The 21,841-nt window shown below is 36.8% G+C and overlaps 2 protein-coding genes across 3 annotated transcripts; one reads left to right on the top strand and one right to left on the bottom strand.

The window, feature by feature from the left end:
* Positions 1-643: 643 nt before the first annotated feature.
* LOC109100516 (alcohol dehydrogenase 1-like) lies at positions 644-7,917 on the top strand. Its single transcript, XM_042736653.1, has 10 exons — positions 644-800; positions 2,888-3,072; positions 3,505-3,606; positions 3,729-3,870; positions 4,865-4,952; positions 5,049-5,268; positions 6,754-7,014; positions 7,127-7,256; positions 7,340-7,478; positions 7,550-7,917. The coding sequence occupies exons 2-10, from the start codon at positions 3,055-3,057 to the stop codon at positions 7,578-7,580; spliced, it is 1,131 nt and encodes a 376-aa protein (XP_042592587.1). The 5' UTR covers positions 644-800; positions 2,888-3,054; the 3' UTR covers positions 7,581-7,917.
* On the bottom strand, positions 7,896-21,798 carry LOC109100447 (methionine aminopeptidase 1-like). 2 transcript variants are annotated; one of them, XM_042736649.1, is made up of 12 exons: positions 21,506-21,798; positions 19,469-19,520; positions 19,234-19,343; positions 19,060-19,120; positions 13,792-13,815; positions 12,299-12,390; positions 11,891-11,974; positions 11,035-11,173; positions 10,103-10,234; positions 9,767-9,910; positions 9,575-9,640; positions 7,896-8,950 (listed from the first exon to the last, which is right to left on the bottom strand). In XM_042736649.1, exons 1-12 carry the CDS (start codon positions 21,677-21,679, stop codon positions 8,784-8,786), a joined length of 1,245 nt encoding a protein of 414 aa, XP_042592583.1. In that variant the 5' UTR covers positions 21,680-21,798; the 3' UTR covers positions 7,896-8,783. The 2 variants fall into 2 exon arrangements, with proteins under 2 accessions (XP_042592583.1, XP_042592584.1); XM_042736650.1 differs by lacking the exon at positions 13,792-13,815 and having other exon boundaries at positions 21,506-21,787.
* Positions 21,799-21,841: the final 43 nt, after the last annotated feature.

Genomic DNA, 21,841 nt, shown 5'->3' on the forward strand with positions numbered 1-21,841 from the left:
TAAATTCTCATCACTGATTTATTTACACTCAATCTTGTTGATTTAGCCAATGTATTACACAGCTTATAGCTCTATCAAAACAGAAAGAATAATTAAAAAACTTTTTCTTGGGAAAATAAATTGTTGGGGGGTAAATATTTTTTGTGGGATTTGATGGTGAACTTTTGAAGCCAGACATTATCTGATGAAAGTCATAACTGAAGTAGTAAAAAGTGTGTGCTTGATGCATGAAAACAATGATCATTGGTTCTCACGTCAAGCACGCACGTTTGAGCTTCTGTTTACCATATTAAATGTGCTTTAGATACAATGAAAATGTAATGTACTTTTCAAGATGAAATAAAATTGTAAGGAGTAAAAATTACTAATTTTTCTTCAGAAATGTAATCAAGTAGGCTACAAGTAGTCATTTTAAATTGTACTTGAATAAAGTACAAATCCCCCAAAATAATACTCAAGTACAGTAATAAAGTAAAATTACTCAAGTATTTTACACCTCTGAGTTTTATTTGTATAATTATATATTTTGGTTATTTTATAATAATGCTTATTGTAATTTCTATATTCAGCTGTTGTTTATTTGAGCAAGATTTAATCTTTCTAAGAGTTTTGGGGTTCTATTTTGTTTTATTCTATTCCCACTGTGCTTTTGAATGTCACTTCCTGTTTTGTCATCCGCATGAAGAGAGCCAACGAAGTTATCGTCGAAGTTAAAAGTGTTTTCTCTATAATCATAAACCATCCAATCAAGAAACTTCAAGATATAAGTTTCACTCTTAGCTCACAAGCGGGCAAAAGTGGTATGTGGATGTATTTTCTGTTTGTTTAGTTTAACGTGAAATGCGTGTTTTACATGTAACGTTAACTGAATGTGTGACTGGTGTTTGTTGTATATTTAATTTTTTTTTACTCAGTTCTTCGGTGTTGATGTTGCCGTCTATGTCAGTGTATATATCCAGGGTGTCCGCGGATCCTTAAAAAGTCTTAAAATGTCTTAAATTCGGATTCGATGGGTCTTAGATATTTTTGGTCACATTACTGCTAAAATATCTTAAGTCTAACGGACCTAATGACTGTTTACAATCATTGGAAAGACCGAAGATTGTTTTCTTCCCCGCGGTAAGTTACTGCGTCATCAGAGAGAACTGCAGTAAGTTAGCGGAATACAGCAGTGAAGGGCGCTCTGAGACTCACTCTGATCGTCTTTTTGTGGGAGACTTCAGAACAAATGAGCATTAACAGCACACACAAACTCAGAAGAAACATACTGAGGTAAAAATTCAACATGTTTAGTTTATTCATAACATGATATAGTTAAGTAGCACCATGACAAATGAGCGATTTTGCTCAATGTTCTCACGAAGCAAAAAAACATTGAAAACCTACAGCGTGCAAGCATTAAGCCAAGTCTAGTGCACGTGCGCATTTAGAGTGCAGTCTTTCACTGCATGATTCAGTTTATTAAAATACATTCAGAATGATCACAAATTGAAGACACAGGGGCAGAAAATGTGTATATTTCTACCACTTAATATAGTTAATCAATTTCACACGGAAGAGTGCCTTTTTTCCCTCCAAAAATTACCATATACAAATAAGTGAAAGTGAAAGTCGTGACATTTGCCAAGTATGGTAACCCATACTAGTAGTTGTTTTTTTGTTTTTAGTATGTGAAGTTGTAGTAGTATGCTATATGTAGTGAGAAGTGAACACACACCCGGAGCAGTGGGCAGCTATATCCAGCGCCCGGGGAGCAACTGGGGGTTCAGTGCCTTGCTCAAGGGCACTTCAGCCATGGGTATTGAGGGTGGAAGAGAGCGCTGTTTATTCACTTCCCCCCACCTAAAACACATGCCAGCACCGAGACTCGAACCTGTGACCTTCAGGTTACAAGTCCAATTCTCTTACCATTGGGCCACAGCTGCCCCAAAACCTCTGCGTCGGGAAGAGTTTGCTCTTTTCCCAGTTGACCCGAAGACCCAACAGGCTGAGGTGCTAGAGCACCAGGTCCCTGTGCTCGCACACCTGATCCCGAGACCTGTGGTATTTTTTACACAGTTCAGTAAACTAGAAGTTATATTAAGAGACTTACAAACAGATTACAATTCGGAAAGCAAAATAATAAATGACAAACGCAAGTGCAAATCTAAAAAAACACCACAATTCAGAAAACATTATAAGAAGTCAGAAAACACAACGACAAACCGGACGAGGTAGGTGTAGTTTGAGACCGCGCCATGGGTTTGGGATTACTCACCGCTGACTGGACGAGACATCTGTCAATCAACGTATACAGAAAGAACCAGCTGAAGAACAGCAGTGTCTGGTAGAAAGTTTGCAGATGGTCTTAAAGTTGCTCAGTTTAAATGTATTGTATGAATTGCGCTTTCTATAGAATAAAACATATGGAGTGTCTATTTACACTTTGTGCAAGTAACCTGCCTTGTTGGCAGTAATTCTGCTCCCCAACTGCTCTTATAGCGGCCGTATTAATCAGCTCCAGTGGCGCAGATGGTTAAGCATGTGTCGTAGGCCTTTTAATGCAATTGACCCGGGTTCGATCCCAACTTTTGCCAAACTTTATTTTTCTCCCTTTTCAAATCTCGTATAAGCAATGGATTCTATTTACACTATGTTAAAATAGCAGGATTTTCTGCTATGTGTACTATTTGTTGCAAATAGTGGCAACTATCTGCACATCAGTACATTATAAAACAGTAAGCAATAACTTATTGAGGGTAAATTATCATTTTAATACAAATTATTAAACGGATGCCACCTTATTGGTACAATAAAGACATTTTACAGGTTTAGGTCTTACATTTCAAATAAGGAGGTATTAAAAAGGTGTTGAAAAGTCTTAAATTTAGCTTGTTCATGTCTCTAGAAACCCTGATATCAATGAGTGCATTAAACATCTGCGAATAAAAGGAACCTCAGCCTTCGCATTGTGACAAAGGGGCGGCACACAGAGAGAGAGAGATTGCTTCATGTGTAAAACCAGAGTATAAAAACAGGCACCAGAGAATCATCACAGCACAACTTCACTGGGAAATGGCCACTGCAGGAAAGGTTTGTAAACTTCTCTTTTGGTCTGTTTGGTCTGTAGTTAATGCATTTTTAATACGACTCCAACCCCATACATAAAGAGGTTTGGATACCACATGTAAAAGTGCAAAGTGACATTTGTGCATAATTATTAATCTAATCCTTTTATGTCTTTTTTTTTTTTTTTTTTAAATGCAAAATTTCTGAGGTTCTGGTTGTAATTCTCTTAGTTTTCCATCAAATTGATACCATATATGCAGTTTCATTGAGTTAATATTTATCTTTAGTGATAGTAAAATCACAGATAGCTGTGGCTCTAAAAACATGTTTTGATGATTTCATTGGCGGGACAACATCCAACTTCGGTTAGAGAGCAGAGATCATGGAATATAGTCATCTGTAGTCAACCATTAAATGTATATAAAACAATGAACCAAGTTCTTCTGTGTGCTAAAGGTGATTAAATGTCGGGCTGCTGTTGCCTGGGAGCCCAATGCGCCTCTGGTAATAGAGGAAATAGAAGTCGGCCCACCTCAGGAAGGAGAAATACGAATTAAGGTGGGAAATGTCAAATGAAAGTTGTCACAAACCTAAAGAACTAATTGAAAATCAGTTGTTAAAGCATGCAACACCATTAACTATTAACTTGTTTTGGTAAATTTGGATTTTCGCCATCACAGATTGTAGCTTCAAGTCTGTGTCACACCGAGATGTTCCACCTGTTTGAAGGGAAGGACAAGCGGGGTTTTCCCACTGTCCTGGGACATGAGGGCGCTGGTGTGGTGGAGAGTGTGGGACCTGGAGTCACTGATTTCAAACCAGGTCACAAACTAAAATGTCTTGATTTCTACTTGATTTCTGCTTAAAAACCTTAGTTCAGCAAGAAATTAAAGTTCATCATTTATTCACCCCCATGTTTACTCCAAACCTGTATTACTTACTTTCTTCTGTGGACAGAAAAGGAGAAGCTTTGTAATTATTTACTGGCTGTTTTACATACAATTAAAACACATACACACCATAAAGGTAGTAACATCCATATGTCATACATAGACATCTTCTAAAGACATTTTTTGAGTGAAAAAACAGGCCAAAGTTGTTATTTACCTCCAGGGATCCTATAGCTGCTGCTCGTTCACGGAGTCAGGGAGATGAACTGAACCCTTCTTGGCTAGTTCAGATGTCCAGTGACATCCAATCTGTGAATGAATCAACTTATTTTGAGTCACCTCATTTCACTGAATCAGCTGATTTGTGAATCTGATTTGTTCATAATACAGTTTTTGAGTTCTCAATGACTCAATAATGTGTCTTAGCACTTAACTTAAATTTGGTCTCTTTCTCACATAAAGCTTCAGCATATTCTATAATATACTTCTTGAAGCTTGAAAACCACATATAAGCAACCAGTACAATACTTCACACAACAATATTTTTAACTAAAACTAAAAGTACATATGTAGTATTTGAATTAAAGCTGAAATAAAAAATATACATATAGTATTAGTTGAAAAACGTAAATAAAAAAAAAAATGTTTTGGCAATTAACTGAAATAAGTTTAAGTACTAAAATGACAAACTAAAACTGAATCAAAGCTAAAAAAAAAAAAACTACTAAAATGTCAAATTAAAATGAAAGCTGAAAATATAAAAAAATGTAGCTAATTCAAAATATGAATAAATACTAATATATAAATAGTACTAAAATAAAAATGTGCATTTCAATATATATATATATATAACTTAGTTTAAATATGCTGGTGTAATAACAACATCAACAACTACAAAAAATACTTCTGTGTATTGTGGTGAACAGGTGATAAGGTCATTCCAGTCTCGGTCGCTCATTGTGGAGAATGCAGGTTCTGCAAGAGTCCAAAAACAAACTTGTGTGAACGCAGCTGGTGAGTAATGCAGACAACACAACTTTTCACACAATTTCATTCATCCTTCTGTTTTTGAAACCTCATCATTACAATATATATATTTTTTTTTGTCAGGATAAATGATCACGTCGATTTGATGTCGTATCCCACAACATGTTTCACTTGCCGTGGTCAGCCCATCCTGCAGTTCACAAGCACCGGTACCTTCTCTGAATACATCGTCATCAACCAGATTTATGTGGTCAAGATTCATGATGATGCCCCTCTCGACCGTGTGTGTCTGCTCGGCTGCGGCATCCCTACCGGTTATGGAGCTGCTGTCAACACGGCTGGGGTGTGTATAGATGCTCAAAAAGCATTTGCACACTTGTTTTGCATATTTTTGCTCTGTCAATGAAACGGTTCCAAACAAGTCTCTGAGAGACACACATTAGTGATGTTCATTAATGAATCAACGATTCAGATCTATGAAATGGTTCAAAGACTCATAGACCACACCTAAACATGACTACTTCCTAAATACTAGTTAATAATAGGAAAGCAAACTAAATAGTAACTAAACTAATATTAACTAAATAGTATGCAAAAAGCTGTAAATGAGAAATGTCAAATTTAAATTTTTCACCTACTGCCTGAAAAGATTCTAAATTACCAGTCTGATCTGATGTTTCTATGTTGCTTACAGAAACAAATAACAGTTTTGTCAACAATAATCCATTCTGTGTGGTTAGTAAACAAGAGTTTCAAAACCTCTTTATATTTCGTCCTTTCTGATTTGGGGAACTTGGCTCCTTTTCGTAAATTGGTAGTTAAAAATCTTGGGGTTCAGTTTGATGTCTCTCTGAAATTTGATTAATAGATCAATTCGGTTAGGTCTTGTTTCTTTCATTTGAGATTACTAGCTAAGGTAAAACAGTTTCTGTCAACCAGCAACTTTGAAAAGCTTATTTATGACTTTATTTTTCTAAGACTGGATTACTGTTATTGTCTATATGCAGGTGTGAGCCAATCGCTGTTAACTCACTTACAACTACTGCAGAATACAAGCCTGTTATCTTTACAGAAAATGCACTCTGTCTGATTGAACTGTGCATAAAAAATTTTACTTTTTGAATTCCACAGACGGGAGCACGGCATGATAAAAATAACTCATGGTGCCATACAAATTTTATAAGCGCCACTTGTGATTATGAGCTCGACTAATTCCAGCGGTCGACTTCATATTGCTTTCATATGCAATTTTAAGTCCTTCATTCCTATTTATGATCATTCTGTTAGCATGTGAAGGCAGCATCAGTGAAAACAGGCAGACAGTGGTAGCTTTAGCAACATTAGCCTTACAAAGTGCCGAGAAGCTCTTTCAGAAAGGCAATTTGAAAAAACTAACGCGTGATACTTCTTCTGGAGGTGTAGCTGGATCACGAACAGTTGCCACTGCTCCATCCTTCAGGAGCAAATTGCATGCAAAACCTGCTTTATATTGACCCTCATTCACAAAGCAGTCCGATGTAAAATGATTCGCGCAGACATAAACTATATACATAAACGGTTCTATGTTAAAACGGCAGTCTCTGTCAACATTCGTGGGCGGGGCCTGTGGCTAATGTGATGTCACATTAGCACCAAGTCATAAAACAGACACTGCTTATGATTTTTAGGGATTTTAAAAAAGGAGTGGGTGGATTTTTATCATTATAGAGTGGGTGTGTGCATACACTGCCAACACACATTTATGTCCAAACACCATCCAAAAGTGAATTTTGCATAATAGGTCCCCTTTAAGGTGCGTTACACTAGTAATTAATTTGTGTTTGTGTGAGTCACACCAGGCTCAGTGTGTGCAGTGTTTGGACTGGGTGCAGTAGGTCTGGCTGCAGTCATGGGCTGTAAAAACGCCGGAGCCTCCCGCATCTTTGCTGTGGATATTAATGAGCAGAAGTTTGAGAAGGCAAAGCTCTTTGGTGCCACTGATTTTCTGAATCCGAAGGCATATGATAAACCCATCTCTGAAGTACTGGCAGAACTTACTAATGGAGGAGTGGATTTCTCAATTGAGTGTGTGGGCAACCCTGAAGTAATGGTAAGCCTCAACCGACACACATGTAGAAAGTGCATGTATTTATTTGCTTGTTTAAAAGTTTTCAGTACTTGCAAATCTTCTCTGTGTGAGTTTAATGTTTTTTTGACCTCAGAGAGCTGCACTGGAGTCATGTATTAAAGGTTGGGGTGTGAGTGTTTTGGTTGGCTATACTGATGTAGACTTTTCAGCGCGGCCAATTCAACTCATATCTGGGAAAACCTGGAAGGGAACCCTATTAGGAGGTAAACCAGCTGTCAGTTAATGCTTTGTATGGCTTTGAGAGTACATGTCTGTGCATATATTGATTTTTGTTTATGTGAAAAAGGTTATAAGATCAAGGACTCTCTTCCAAAACTGGTTAATGACTACATGACTGGCAAAATAATGGTTGATGAGTTCATAACCCACAAAATGGATCTGGAGCAAATCAACGATGCCATCAACCTCATGAAAACTGGACAATGGTACATTTCTCACTTTGTTATCTCAGGTTAATCTTATGAGAAAAAAGTTCTAACTTTTTCCTATCTTACAGCATTCGATGCATCCTGAACATATCCAAATGAGAATCAAGTCATCTCCAATCAACTTCTACGCCACAGTTTGAGACAACCAGATGGGAACAGATCGCTCAGACTTAACGCAGACACACTCAATACTAGTTTAAAGTACTGTAACTATTTCTGAAAGTTGTAGAAAGAAATCTTCTGCCTGGCTAAAAATTAGATTGTTTCACCAAAAAGCAACAATTCAATACGGACGAATCTCTTGGATGATCTTATGAACTGCTTTCATAAGTCATTGTTTAAATTTCATTCATTTATTTTTTAATGATTGACAGATTTTCGGCATTTGTTGTACACAAAAAAAATCACACAAAATAAAGAAGAAAATATACTTTAATTCAGCTTGAATCCTGAAACACTGAAACTGATTTCAAGAGATGCGTCAAACAGACAAGAAGGCCTGCAACTGCTTTTCAGACTTTCACATTGCTCTTTAAGTGGTATTAAACAACCAAAGACAAACAAAAATCATCTTTGTATTGACTAAGGATGACTGCAGTAAAAGGACATTTCAGAAATAGGCCATTAAACAGGTGAAACATAATTAAACCATTGTACTTAACCTAATGCTTCCTAGATGTTCGTAGACAGTCACTCAAACAAGATCGATTTAATTGGACCTTATGAACGCTGGTAAAAGTTCATGAAAAACATTTGTACAATGTTCAATAACGTTACGAGGCACTCTTTCAGTTGTTTCAAGAGTTTTTATAGCTATATCAATCATGATTTGATAAGATTTTGGACAGACTCCAGTGTTTTATCACATACACTCATTGCATCTCGAACCCCAACAAAACAAACATGGTACATTGCAACGAGCCAGGCATACAAACACACTGAAGCAGACCGAGACAGCAGACCTCACACAGCCGACGCGCTCTCTCTCAAACACACAGGTGCACACACGCAAAACCACTCACACAGATACCTCTGCTGTGAAGACAGAGTGTGGCGGCACTGTAACCAGGTTAAAGGCCAGTGCCTTTGAATTTACTCGGATCCAAGCTGATTAATGTGACTGTCAGGTGACACATTCAGAAGTTAACAAATCTCTATCTCCTGCCCAAATGCACTGTCACGGCCACGTGGCCAATCATCTCCTGCCCAACAGAGAACCACTGTGTGTTTGGCTGATTGGTGATATGGGGCAGAGCTGTTGTATCCTCCACTGCAGAAAAGGGCTGATACGACCCCATCATTCTACATTTGGGACAGGAAGTGAGCACGGCCATTATCCTCGAGGCGACACGTGAGGATTTCACAGCCTGTCTCCGTCACGAGGAGCGTGTGCTCAAACTGGGCTGAGCGTTTACCGTCACGAGTGACTGCAGTCCAACCATCTGGCCACGTCTCATCCTGCCAGCCACCTGCACAGAGCAAAGACTCTTAAATAAGAAATTGATTACAATAATTCATCAATCAAAACTCAAATTTTTATAGCTAATAGTATCTGTTAAAAGAAGAAAATAACAGTTTTTTATTTGAATATATTTAAAAAATGTAATTTATTCCTGTGATGCAAAACTGAATTTTAAGCATCATTACTCATGTTCTCAGTGTCACATGATAATTCATAAATCATACTAATATGCTGATTTGCTGCTCAAGATACAATTCTTGTAATTATCAATTCTGAAAACAGTTGAGTTGCTTAATATTTTTGAGGAACCATTAGAAATTTTCTTTTCAGGACTCTTCAATGAATATTAAAGTTCAAAAGAATATTTCTTTCAAATTGAAATTCTGATCAATTTAATGCGTCTTTGCTAAAAAGTAATGATTTCTTACAAAAAAATCTTACTGACCCCAAAGCTTTAAGGGGTAGTGTAAATGTACCAACCAATCACGTTTGAATGCATTAACTTTGACACCCCTATTTAATAATAATTATAATAATAAAATCCTTCTTTTTTTCTAAAAAGACAAATATTTTAAACAATAAGTGCACAATTTGGATGGGTATGAAAATAATTTTGTGATTTGTCTCTAACCTTCGCAGATCATGGGCTCAATAGTAAATACATGACCAGGTTTCATCACTCCTACTGCTTTATTCTCTGCAGAAAAACATAAAACAAGGACAGTTCAAGCTTTATGAGTGTTTGCAATCTCTGCAGTTTCGATTACATCACAGTGTGCAATGTATCATTCAGAATCTGTCTTTTTGACAAGATGTTACTCACTGGCATAGTGCGGTATGTTTGGTGCCGTATGGAACAGTCTGTGAATGCCGTGGCCACAGTAGCTCCGTACCACAGAGAAACCGTTAGCCTGTGCGTGTTTCTGGATGATGTTTCCCAGCTCACGATAGCGGATACCAGGCTTCACTAGACACAAGACAGAAACAAGCTTCTTCAGATCACAACACAGACATCTGACTCTGTGCAAGTCTGCCCTCTAAAGATCATTACACGCATCACATCAGACAAACATACTGTACTATATCATGTAGGCCAAATGTCAAACTCACATAACATAGTTGAATTGTTTTTGTTGTTTGCATGTGCTTTCATACTCACCAGAGTCGATGGCTTGCATAAGACATTCATAAGTGGCCTGCACCAATCTCTTGGCTCCCTCATCCACTTCACCCACAAAAAAGGTTTCATTCAGATCTCCATGGTAACCATTGTGGTAAACTGTTATGTCGACTGCAGGAAAAAAGTAACATATGATTGGCCAAGTGAACATGTAACATTTAGTGCAATTTACCTTAAGTCTGAAGATTTTTTTTCTGCATGTAACACAGAACTCTGTAGCAAACTATACAAACTGACACAAAATGATATAATTATGCTTTCAGCTACTATTATGAGCAAAGTACTCTGCATTTAACAGAAATCCATTCCACAGACTTTCACACTCAGTGCAAAAGCACACACACACACACAAAAAGCTGCAGATTACATCTGGCTCTGGATACTGCCTTCAGCTTAAGGTCTGTTCAGTGTAAATGCTGCATTAAATGTACATAGAAGCAGTTCTCTGTGCTGTAGCCTATGATATTTAAATTAAGGTGATCAATGACAAAACATGTAGCTAAGAATAAAGAGATTTACATTTACATGTCACTGGTCATTTGTTTTGTTTACTTATCTATTACAGCATTAACAAGAATAAACAGCTTTAATAATATGGCATTTTGACAATGGGACTTAAAATGAGCAGAAGGAAAAAAACATCAGTCTGGACAGAGTTCTGCGAGAACAAGCCAATGCATTCACAGAAATGTGAACATGTGGAAAATCAGTCATGCACAAATTTCATTGTCCAGTGAATGTTTATCTGACATCTGGACTAACTCAAATATGAAATAAAATGTCAGTTTCGAGGGAGGGTGATTCTAGCCCTTTACAACAGCCTTCTTGAGTGCAAAAATCAGATCTGCCATTAAGTAAAGCCAGAAAGATGCATTCATATACTATATGTTCAAATGTATGTTGATACATACTGTTCAGTATGTCCCCCTCCTGGAGGGGGCGGCGGTCAGGGATCCCATGACAGATGACTTCATTGACAGAGGTGCAGCAGGACTTGGGAAAGTTGTAGTAGTTCAGAGGTGAGGGATAGCAGTTTCTCGCTGTGCATGCCAACCAACAAATATGAACAAATCGTTTGGCATTAGCATCAACATTCATATAAGCTTTCCTGCTCAAATGACAATGACAGTAGAATTCACAATAAAAAAAAAATCCACGTGTTTATTATGCATACTGTCAAAAATAGCTGTCAAACAACTGTAAAAAATATGCATTTTTTTCATTAGGAAACATGCATGAAGCATGACATTTACAGCAGTGGTTCTCAACCAGGGTTCCACTAGGAGGCCTCGGCAAACTTAAATTTAGTTATATTAACAATCTTTTTTACATTTTTGCTATAACAAAAGTACCAAATGTACAGCTTAAATAGGAGGGCCTCTCAGACAAAGTGGGCCTTGGAGTCAAACAGAAGAGGAAAAAAAAACTATATATATATATATATATATATATATATATATATATATATATATATATATATATATATATATATATATATATATATATATATATATATATATATATATATATATATTTTTCTTCTGTTTTGGTTTCTGTTTTCTTCTGTCTTATCTAAGGGAAATGTGAAATTGCTTATGCATTCACACACACGTGTGTGTGTGTGTGTGTGTGTGTGTGTGTGTGTGTGAATGCATAAGCAATTTCACATTTCCCTTAGATAACCTGTATTTAAACGTTATGCTCTGATCGGACTACTACTCTGTAAAATGTAGATTAGAAAAAGAAAAAAAGGCTGTGAAATTTTACCAAATGCACCGCATGGTCGATCTCCTCCGTTGTCACTCCAGGTTTCACCATCATGGCAGCAATGTCAAGGACTTCTCGAGCCAGCTGAAGGAAAGAAACATTGTCTTTATATTTAACAATTCAAATGTCTTTTGTGTATTTGTGCTCATGATAGACTTGACAGGCTGCCACCCCTTTAGACAATTTTTCAGCATATTTGCATAAATTTTGTGAATTTATCTTGTGTAACCAAGTTTCTCTTAACTAAAATCTGAAATTAGAAACTAGTGGCAGAACAAACTGGCAGAACAATTGGTGTTTAAATAGAGGCAGAAAATGGCTTTCACAACACCCAAATTTCAGCTGTTGCATTTCAGTTATTATTCTTTATACAAAGATATCATGTGTGAAGTTATGATGTTGGTTTACCTTGCAGACAACTCTCATGCCCTCAATTTCTTCAGCATTGAGGATCTTAATCTGAGACGTCCCTTTCATGGTCTGCTCTGACTCTGACATTCCTGCAAGCAGTGATGAATTGGTGAATTGATGAGCAGTGAAATGCACAGATACCCATCTACCCACAAAAGCATCTTACTATCACTCAAATATATGGACTAGCTCTGCCTACTGACCTTCACCACAACAGAATCTCAACAGCACAGTCTCCAGTCAGCTAATGAAGACAGCACAACCACTTCTTACAGATAAAAACACGCACACACACAGTCGCTGATCCAGTGAGGTCTGGGACATGACAGTTTGGCAATGACGTAATCACAGACAGTTCCTGCTAGGGCTGGGTGATATGACTCTATATTTCATGTGGCAGTGAAGATGAATTTTATTATACTGTAACGATCAAAGGCTTGGAACAATTATGATTTTTTTTTTATGTTATTTAAATAATACTCATGCCCTCATCAGACTTACTGTCTATTATATTATAAAAAGTAATTTATTCCTGAGCTGAATTTTTAGCATCATAACTCCAGTCTTCAGTGTCATAAGATCCTTTAGAAATCATTCTACTATACTTATTTTCTTAAGTAATATTTATTATTATTATCAATGTTGAAAACAGTTTTTGCAGCTTAATAATTTTGTGGAAAACATTATGCACTACCATGGAAAAATTTGTGGTAAAATATTAAGAAATTAATACTTTTATTTAGCAAGGATGATAAATTTGTCACAGTTTCCTTAAAATTATAAGGCGGCACTACTGTTTTAAATATTGATAATAAATTGATAATAAGGTTTGTGTATTAGAATGATTTCTGAAGGATCACATGACACTGAAGACTGGAGTAATGATGCTGAAAATTCAGCTTTGCATCACAGTAATGAATGACATTTTAAAATACATTCAAACAGAAACAGCTACTTTAAATGGTTATAATATTTAACAACATTATTGTATTTAATAAATGCAGCCTGGGTAAGCATTCAGAAACATCAAAATATCTTAATTATTCCAATCTTTTGACCTGAAGTGTTCCATTTGCACCAAGGTGGATTCTTTTGCATTGCTGTAAATTTGCACAACTGCTTTATTTACACTGAAAGCAACAAAGGAATTCAGAGTAATGCACAAAGACAGCAGGATGTGCAAAAAATGAATAAATAAATAAAAATAAGGGAAGTAACGCAAACCAAATTTATCCATTCTCCATTGAATTCCCAACAAAAATAACTATTGATACAAATACAACAATGGTCATATCACCCACCTCTAGCCCCAGCTGATTAACGACATCAGCCATGCAGAAACAGACAGAGCCATGCTACTACACAGACACATTCTTGCTCACAAAAATACACTCATACACCCACTGCGGAGCAAACCGCTCCCTGTAATATTGTTAAAACAAGAGGACATCACCGGCCGGACACACGTGGGAAGCGGCGGGACATCGTACCTGCCAACAACCCAACCTCTGCAGCTGCAGAGAGCGAGAGAAGAGCTTCAGACACACACTGCAGCAGCCCACCCCCAACACACACACACACACACACACACGGAGGTAAATGGAAACGTGTATAAGGTGACTTCAGGACCATCACACACACGCCCTCACAAAGAAGTCCTAAAGATACGCACACACTCCTGACCTAACCATTGGATGCTTTTGAAGACATTAGGCTTTTTCAATAGTATAGTATATATTTATTTAATGCCATGTCAGCATCTAAGGCTATTTTTTCATGGCAAAAACAAAAAACAAAAAAAAAACAAGTACAACAAATACAATAAAAAAAAAAAAAAAATCAACAAACAAAAAAAGTTATATTACACAAGATTTTTTACATTAACATTTGATAAAAATTCTAAAACATTTTCTGCCTTTTTCAATACATCACTTTTCTACTGTTTGAAAGCTGGGGCCCGGAGACTCAAGGATAAGCTAATAACAAAGGAATGAAAGGCTGGAACTACAGAAGCCTAACAGCAACTAATCACCACCATAATTGTTACTTACGGGAAGACTCTGCAGCATCCGTTAATGAAGGACAAATAAGCATTTATTCACAAAACAGTGATTCATGAGAGAGGCTTCTATACGATAAGAAAGAAAAAAGTGTTTGTGTAATCTCTCTTCTATACAAAGACATATGTATTATCATTTGAAATAACCTTTACAGGGCCCCCAAAAAGTATTCGGGCACTTAAGTCACACAAACATCTATGCATTTCATTGCAATAAATATTACCTTCTCTAAGAGCTTCACATTTTTCACAGTTCACAGACATACTTGCAGAGTAACTAGCAGGCAGTGGTGGTCAGTAACGGAGTAGCTTTACTTCGTTACCGTACTTAAGTACATTTTTCAAGTATCTGTACTTTACTGGAGTAGTTTTATTTAGAGTAACTTTTACTTTACTACATTCCAAAGCATAAGATCGTACTTTTTACTTCACTACATTTCATAAAACATATCGTTGCTCCTTATAATATATCACATGCTCCGACACACAGAAGCGGTGTCTGATTCAAGAGTGAACTGATTCTTTTCAATGAACCTTTTAAATCAGTTCGTAAATCGCACCAAACGATTCATTCACGAATTAGAATGAACCAGTTGCAGCTGTTCTCGAATCGACAACTCACTGATTCAAATGAACCGTTTAGTGCGAGTCTCCAGTGAACTGAATTCACAAGAAAGAACCGGGAGATCTTGGGAGATAGTCTAATGCTGTTAAAAGTAAGTTACTAATGTCAAATTTAAGGATTAATTATTGTAAATGAAAACCATATTTAGGTCAAAACTGTCAGTTGTTTATGAACTAAATCTTCCATAAAGGGTGATTTATTTGTGATGTCTGTTTTCATATTGTTTATCAACAGTATACATTTTTATATTGTTTGGATTAACTAGCCGAGTAGACCGATATGAATGTTTCTTCATAACCATACTGAAAATAAGTAAATATTGCAACTTATGCTAACTGTCTAGCTAACAAGCTTGCTGGTGCTAAATTGAGGTAATTTTTAGATATAAAGTCCAAATATTTTTATTCAACCACCTAGATAGATTAAATCTGATGAAAAGAAAGGATGTGATGATCAGAACATGGTAACGTACAGTAATTATCAAAGTGGGAAGTGATGCCCTCTGGGGGCCTTTGGCCAGGGGTGTTTTTACACCACAGACAAGGTTTGAGAAGAAAAAAATCATTATGAAAATATAATTATATTTTCCTTAAAATGTTCTTCCTAACGTCAGGCCTTATTCTCTTGTCATATATAACTGTGATGTTCTGCAAAACAAACTTTTAAAACACTTTTTTCTTACTGGTGAAGATCATAACTTCTTCATAACTGCTCCTAGTTGCTGTGAGCACTTATGAAGTATTGTTCTTTTAGATATTTTCCAGCATTTCAGAAATAAATATGTATGCAAATTACACTGAAGTACAACAGTTAACGTACCTTACGGTGTTCAGGAATGCTCAAAAAGGGTTTAAGCACTGAATTTTGAATCAATTTCTTCTTGTAAACTCAGAGATGTGGATTCGGATGGCAATTAAATTACCACACAACCTCGGTGTTTGTCAAAAAACAGTAGGTAATTTGGCCAGGTATTTTTATGGGGGTGGTGAGAGAAAAACACCAGCATCCTGGATTCGGATGGCAATTAAATCACCAACTACCCCTTGTAAATAGTGAAAATCACTTGCGTCCCCCTAAGAAACAATTACCATCTGAATAGGGCTTTAGTTTGGTTCACTAGGCTACAATCATGGAGAAGACTGCTGATCTGACAGTTGTCCAGAAGACAATCATTGACACCCTTCACAAGGAGGGTAGGCCACAAACATTCATTGCCAAAGAAGCTGGCTGTTCACAGAGTGCTGTATCCAAGCATGTTAACAGAAAGTTGAGTGGAAGGAAAAAGTGTGGAAGAAAAAGATGCACAACCAACCGAGAGAACCGCAGCCTCATGAGGATTGTCAAGCAAAATCGATTCAAGAATTTGAGTGAACTTCACAAGGAATGGACTGAGGCTGGGGTCAAGGCATCAAGAGCCACCACACACAGACGTGTCAAGGAATTTGGCTACAGTTGTCGTATTCCTCTTGTTAAGCCACTCCTGAGGCGTCTTACCTGGGCTAAGGAGAATAAGAACTGGACTGTTGCCCAGTGGTCCAAAGTCCTCTTTTCAGATGAGAGCAAGTTTTGTATTTCATTTGGAAGGGTGGAGAAACTCATAGCCCAAGTTACTTGAAGTCCAGTGTTAAGTTTCCACAGTCTGTGATGATTTGGGGTGCAATGTCATCTGCTGGTGTTGGTCCATTGTGTTTTTTGAAAACCAAAGTCATGGCATCCGTTTACCAAGACATTTTGGAGCACTTCATGCTTCCTTCTGTTGACCAGCTTTTTGAAGATGCTGATTTCATTTTCCAGCAGGATTTGGCACCTGCCCACACTGCCAAAAGCACTAAAAGTTGGTTAAATGACCATGGTGTTGGTGTGCTTGACTGGCCAGCAAACTCACCAGACCTGAACCCTTATAGAGAATCTATGGGGTTTTGTCAAGAGGAAAATGAGAAACAAGAGACCAAAAATTGCAGATGAGCTGAAGGCCACTGTCAAAGAATCCTGGGCTTCCATACCACCTCAGCAGTGCCACAAACTGATCACCTCCATGCCACGCCGAATTGAGGCAGTAATTAAAGCAAAAGGAGCCGCTACCAAGTATTGAGTACATATACAGTAAATGAACATACTTTCCAGAAGCCCAACAATTCACTAAAAATGTTTTTTTTTTTTTTTTTTTTGGTCTTATGAAGTATTCTAAACTGTAAAGATAGTGATTTGGTGGGTTTTTGTTAAATGTGAGCCAAAATCATCACAATTAAAAGAATCAAAGACTTAAACTACTTCAGTCTGTGTGCATAGAATCTATTTAATACACGAGTTTCACAATTTGAATTACTGAAATAAATGAACTTTTCCATGACATTCTAATTTATTGAGATGCACCTGTATATCTTGACTCCATATAGTGGTTATTTTGGGAAAATCCCAGGCATTTTGAGCAGTAGGATTAAAAAAAAAATATGCTAATATAAAATTAAATTAAGTAGCCTATATAAAATTGCAAAATAAATCTATCAGTATTTTTTTTTTTTTACTTAAGTACATAAAAAATAGAGTTCTTTTGTACTTTCACTCGAGTAAAATTGAAAAAGGAGTACTTTTACTGGAGTAATATTTTATTATATGTATCTGTGCTTTTACTCAAGTATTTGATTTGTTTACTTTGTCCACCACTGCTAGCAGGTTAGTGATAAACGGTGTTCTTTTGAACTTTCTATTCATCTATTTAAAAAAAAAAGTATTACTGTTTCCACAAAACTATTAAGCATTACTGTTTTCAACATTGATCATAAGAATTGATTGAGTAGCAAATCAGAATTTATAACCCTGGACCACAAAACCAGACTTAAGTCGCTGGGGTATATTTGTAGCAATAGCCAAAAACACATTGTATGGGTCAAAATTATAGATTTTTCTTTTATGCCAAAAATCATTAGGATACTACGTAATCATGTTCCATGAAGATATTCTGTAAATTTCCTACCGTAAATATATCAAAACTTTTTTGATCAGTAATATGTATTGCTAAGAACTTCATTTGGACAACTTTAAAGGCGATTTTCTCAATATTTTGATTTTTTGCACCCTCATATTCCAGATTTTCAAATAGTTGTATCTCAACCAAATATTGTCCGATCCTAACAAACCATAAATCAGTGGAAAGCTTATTTATGCAGCTTTCAGACGCGTATAAATCTCAATTTCAAGACTGGTTTTGTGGTCCAGGGTCACATATTAGAATGATTTCTGAGGAATCATGTGACACTTAGGACTGGTTATGCTTGCTGAAAATTCAGCTTTGCATCACAGAAATAAATTATATTTTAAATTATATTTAAATTTAATAATATTTCACAATAATGCTGTTTTTATCTTTTCTTCTTAAAGGTTTGATTTATTTGTTTCAGACAAAATAAGGACCACAAAAACACTTTTTACAAACAAATTACCAAACCTCAAGTTAAACGTAGTCCTAATTAAATAGGACTTGCGAAAATCATAGAGTAGGTGTGGATTATGTGTTCGTATACTTTCTAGGGCCAAATATGTAACACCATATGAAACTTTTTAGTCATGATGCGTATCCAACTAACCAAATAAATAAACTAAGATCAACTAAACTGAAACACACCATAAAGCATTTAGGCCTCGTTTAATAATCCAATAGTTATGAGAGCATTAAGCTTCAAATAATAATGATGATAAAGATGCACCAACGAGATACCAAACAAAAAACTAAAAGGTTATTCTTGCACATCTACATGAAACTGTGGTTGATCTGGTCAGACGTGTGCTACTGCAGCAAACATTCCTCCATTTAAAAATCGAACGGCACTTCAGCTGATGAGATGGAGGCCATTAGTTTAAAAGCTTGTATGTCAGTGGGCCATTTCAAGGGTCAAAATTTTAAACTTCACGCAGGCGTAATAATGAAAGGGGCAGTCTGTTAGAAAAGTGCAATGCCTCAGATTAAGGGCATGGAGCAAGAAAGCTAGTCCAGATGACAGAGGTTGATCTGAGTTTTGCAGTGCATAATTTACAGAATGAGGTCTAAATTATGTGTAAGGGGATTTGCAATCTTACCCAAAGGATGATCTGCATAGTCTGGTCTCTGGATGTTGCTAGGAACAAGCCGCATGGGAGTCTGAAAACAACCAAGAAAAAGAGATGAAACAGTCTGAATGCAGAACTTGTTTTGTTCTATGCTGATGTATGTGTGCTGTAATTATCATGCTGATAGTGATCATGCGTCCTTACCAGTGGATAGTGGGGTCGCAGTTTACCAGTGTACCTGTACCCGGGCCAAGGGTCTGTGTTGATTTCTTTCTCCACACAGTTATTTCCTTCATCTTTTATTTTGTCCTCCTCTGCAGATGAAAAGTCAGATATTAACGATGGCATTATGCAAGACATATTTGTATTCCACATACAAAATGCAAATGCAGAACTGAACATCACTAAACATTGAGAGAGAATAAAACACACTACATACTTGCTTTTTTGTGGAGCAGTTTGTGGGTGGCCCAGCTGCCTTTGAAACATTCCTGAAAACATACAAAACTCAAGTTATTACTCACACAACGTCAATTCTTAAAGAGCCCATAAAATGTACTGTCTGTTAGCTTTGAGGCATTTATATGCTAGTGTACAGTTACTCTACCGTTTCAAAAGCCTTCTGAATGAAAATATTACTTTGATGCACTCAGCTGAGACACTAATTACATTAATAATGCTTCAAAGATTTCTATTTCAAATAAACGCTGTTCTTTTGAACTTTCTATCATCAGAGAATCCTGAAGAGATAGCACAGTTTCTACACAAAAATATTAGCAGCACAGCACAACCATTTTTACACTGATAATAATAAATGTTTTTGAGAAGCAAATCAGCATATTATGATAAAGGATCATGTTACACTGGAATAATGACTGCTGAAAATTTAGATTTGCCATCACAGGAATAAATTATATTTGAACATATAATAAAAGAGAAAACAGTTACTTTTAATTGGCCTATAATAACACTTCATTAATAATATTACTGTGTTTATTGTATTTTTGATCAAATAAATGTAGCCTTGGCGAACATAACAGACTTCTCCAAAAGAATATTAAAAACTCTTACCAACCCCAAACCTTTTCACAGTGTATATTTTAACATCTGTTAATACTTAATTTTTATTCATTAAAATTTAACACACTCTTTCAAGAAACAGATCAAATATTTTGATGACAAGTGATGATCTTGCAACAAATGCAACAATTCTACTTAACAATAAATAAGCAATAAATCGAGGTTCAGAACTGTAATGTAAACTAATGTTTTTTTTTTTTTTTGGTTTATTGGTTTTTGATATGTCCAGCTCAAATACCTATTTAAATAGGAAGTACATAAACATACTTGAAGCGTATACTTCACAATTACAAGGAATTTCAAATATAATACATCACAAACCTCTGCACCATTTTACAGTATCACATGGATATAAATATAAATATTCTCATGTAAGACTTACTTTCATCTGTGGAACATAAGACGGGATATTCTCAAGAATGTCGGGGGCCAAACTACATTGAACACAATTGAGTTACAATTTATGAAATGTATGAAACATAAGAAGTGTTCCACAGAAGAGACAAATTCATACAGGTTTAGAATTACATGAGGGCGCGTCACAGCGGCTGATCTAATTAGGGCGAAAGTTTGAATCAGATGGAAATGGTGGAAATGTCAAATCAGATATATTGGGCTTGGCAGCACCCTGTCATCATATCAGCCTCTAAACTCAGCAAGCAGAACAGCAGATCTGCCCTGCAACGTGCTAGAGTCTAGAGAGGTGTCTCAAATGTAATGAGCTGTCTACCTAGAATTACCATATGATGCCCAAAATGCTGTCCATGTAGACATTTAAATTTTTTGGGCACTTCTAGGTTTTGTCTCAAAGCCGAGTGAGCTGCCAAACTAGACAGCCTTTTTGACCATCATGGGCAAGTGACTCATAAAACACGTATAATGTCCACAATGCTGTCCAGATAGGCAGCTCACTAGGGTTTGAAACACACCCCAGGCTAGGAGTGCCTAGCAAAATCATACGAGAATAAAAAGAGGTAACGTCAGGTTTAGAGCTAAATTTTCTTACAGGTTGCACCGATTTATGCATCCTTTTGTCCTAAATCTTTAGTAATTTTAAATAAATGGTTAATGTGATTATTTGACAACTGAGCAGCACGCGAGCCACGTTGAGCTGAAGTCATTTAAAGCACGCCGAGCAAAGAAACCGCTCGCACATTACATTTCCACTCCCTGTTTAGGGTTAAACATCTCAGACAAATCTGTCATCCAGAAAATAATCACGCACAAAACGTTGATGTAAACGTCAAAGCTCAGGGTAAGGTTTAAAGTGCCTGTTTGTGGTGTAAGGCAGCTAGCTAGCTAACGCTGAGCTCAGTCCCGTAGGCCGGCAGCGTGTCATGAGCGAGACAACCCGAGCGCTTCGCTTGTATCTGAAAGCACAGTGTCAGAGCTTCACCTGAGAGCAAAAGTATGAGCCTTGAATTCCGAGTTTGATGCAGGTGGGACACTGGAGCTTCGCTTCGCTGCGGCAGCCTTCAGTCTCGCACTCCCGTGTCTCCATCGCCGCCATGCTTCTGCTGCTGTCGGTCAGAGAGAGAGAGAGAGCGCTGCTGTCTGCTGCTGCAGTCATCTGAGAGCAGAGGGAGGGACTCCAACACCACCCTGTGAATCATGGCAGGATGGAGTATTTATTTATCTAATTCACCTTATTGTAGCCACAATTATTGAGCAGACGAAACTGGAAAGTTAGTTCGACTATTTCTTCTGGGCAAACGAAAATAGTTCCACAAGA

The sequence above is a fragment of the Cyprinus carpio genome, chromosome B13 (assembly GCF_018340385.1).
Source record: "Cyprinus carpio isolate SPL01 chromosome B13, ASM1834038v1, whole genome shotgun sequence".
NCBI lineage: Eukaryota > Metazoa > Chordata > Actinopteri > Cypriniformes > Cyprinidae > Cyprinus > Cyprinus carpio.

Coding starts and splice junctions, on each gene's coding strand:
- LOC109100516 (XM_042736653.1), top strand. Junction 3,871..4,864: donor AGTCACTGATTTCAAACCAG/GTCACAAACTAA, acceptor TGTGGTGAACAG/GTGATAAGGTCATTCCAGTC. Junction 7,479..7,549: donor CTCATGAAAACTGGACAATG/GTACATTTCTCA, acceptor CCTATCTTACAG/CATTCGATGCATCCTGAACA.
- LOC109100447 (XM_042736649.1), bottom strand. CDS start 21,679: ATGACTGCAGCAGCAGACAGCAGCGCTCTCTCTCTCTCTCTGACCGAC. Junction 13,816..19,059: donor CTATGCAGATCATCCTTTGG/GTAAGATTGCAA, acceptor CGCTCTCTGCAG/CTGCAGAGGTTGGGTTGTTG. Junction 9,641..9,766: donor AAACATACCGCACTATGCCA/GTGAGTAACATC, acceptor GTTTTTCTGCAG/AGAATAAAGCAGTAGGAGTG.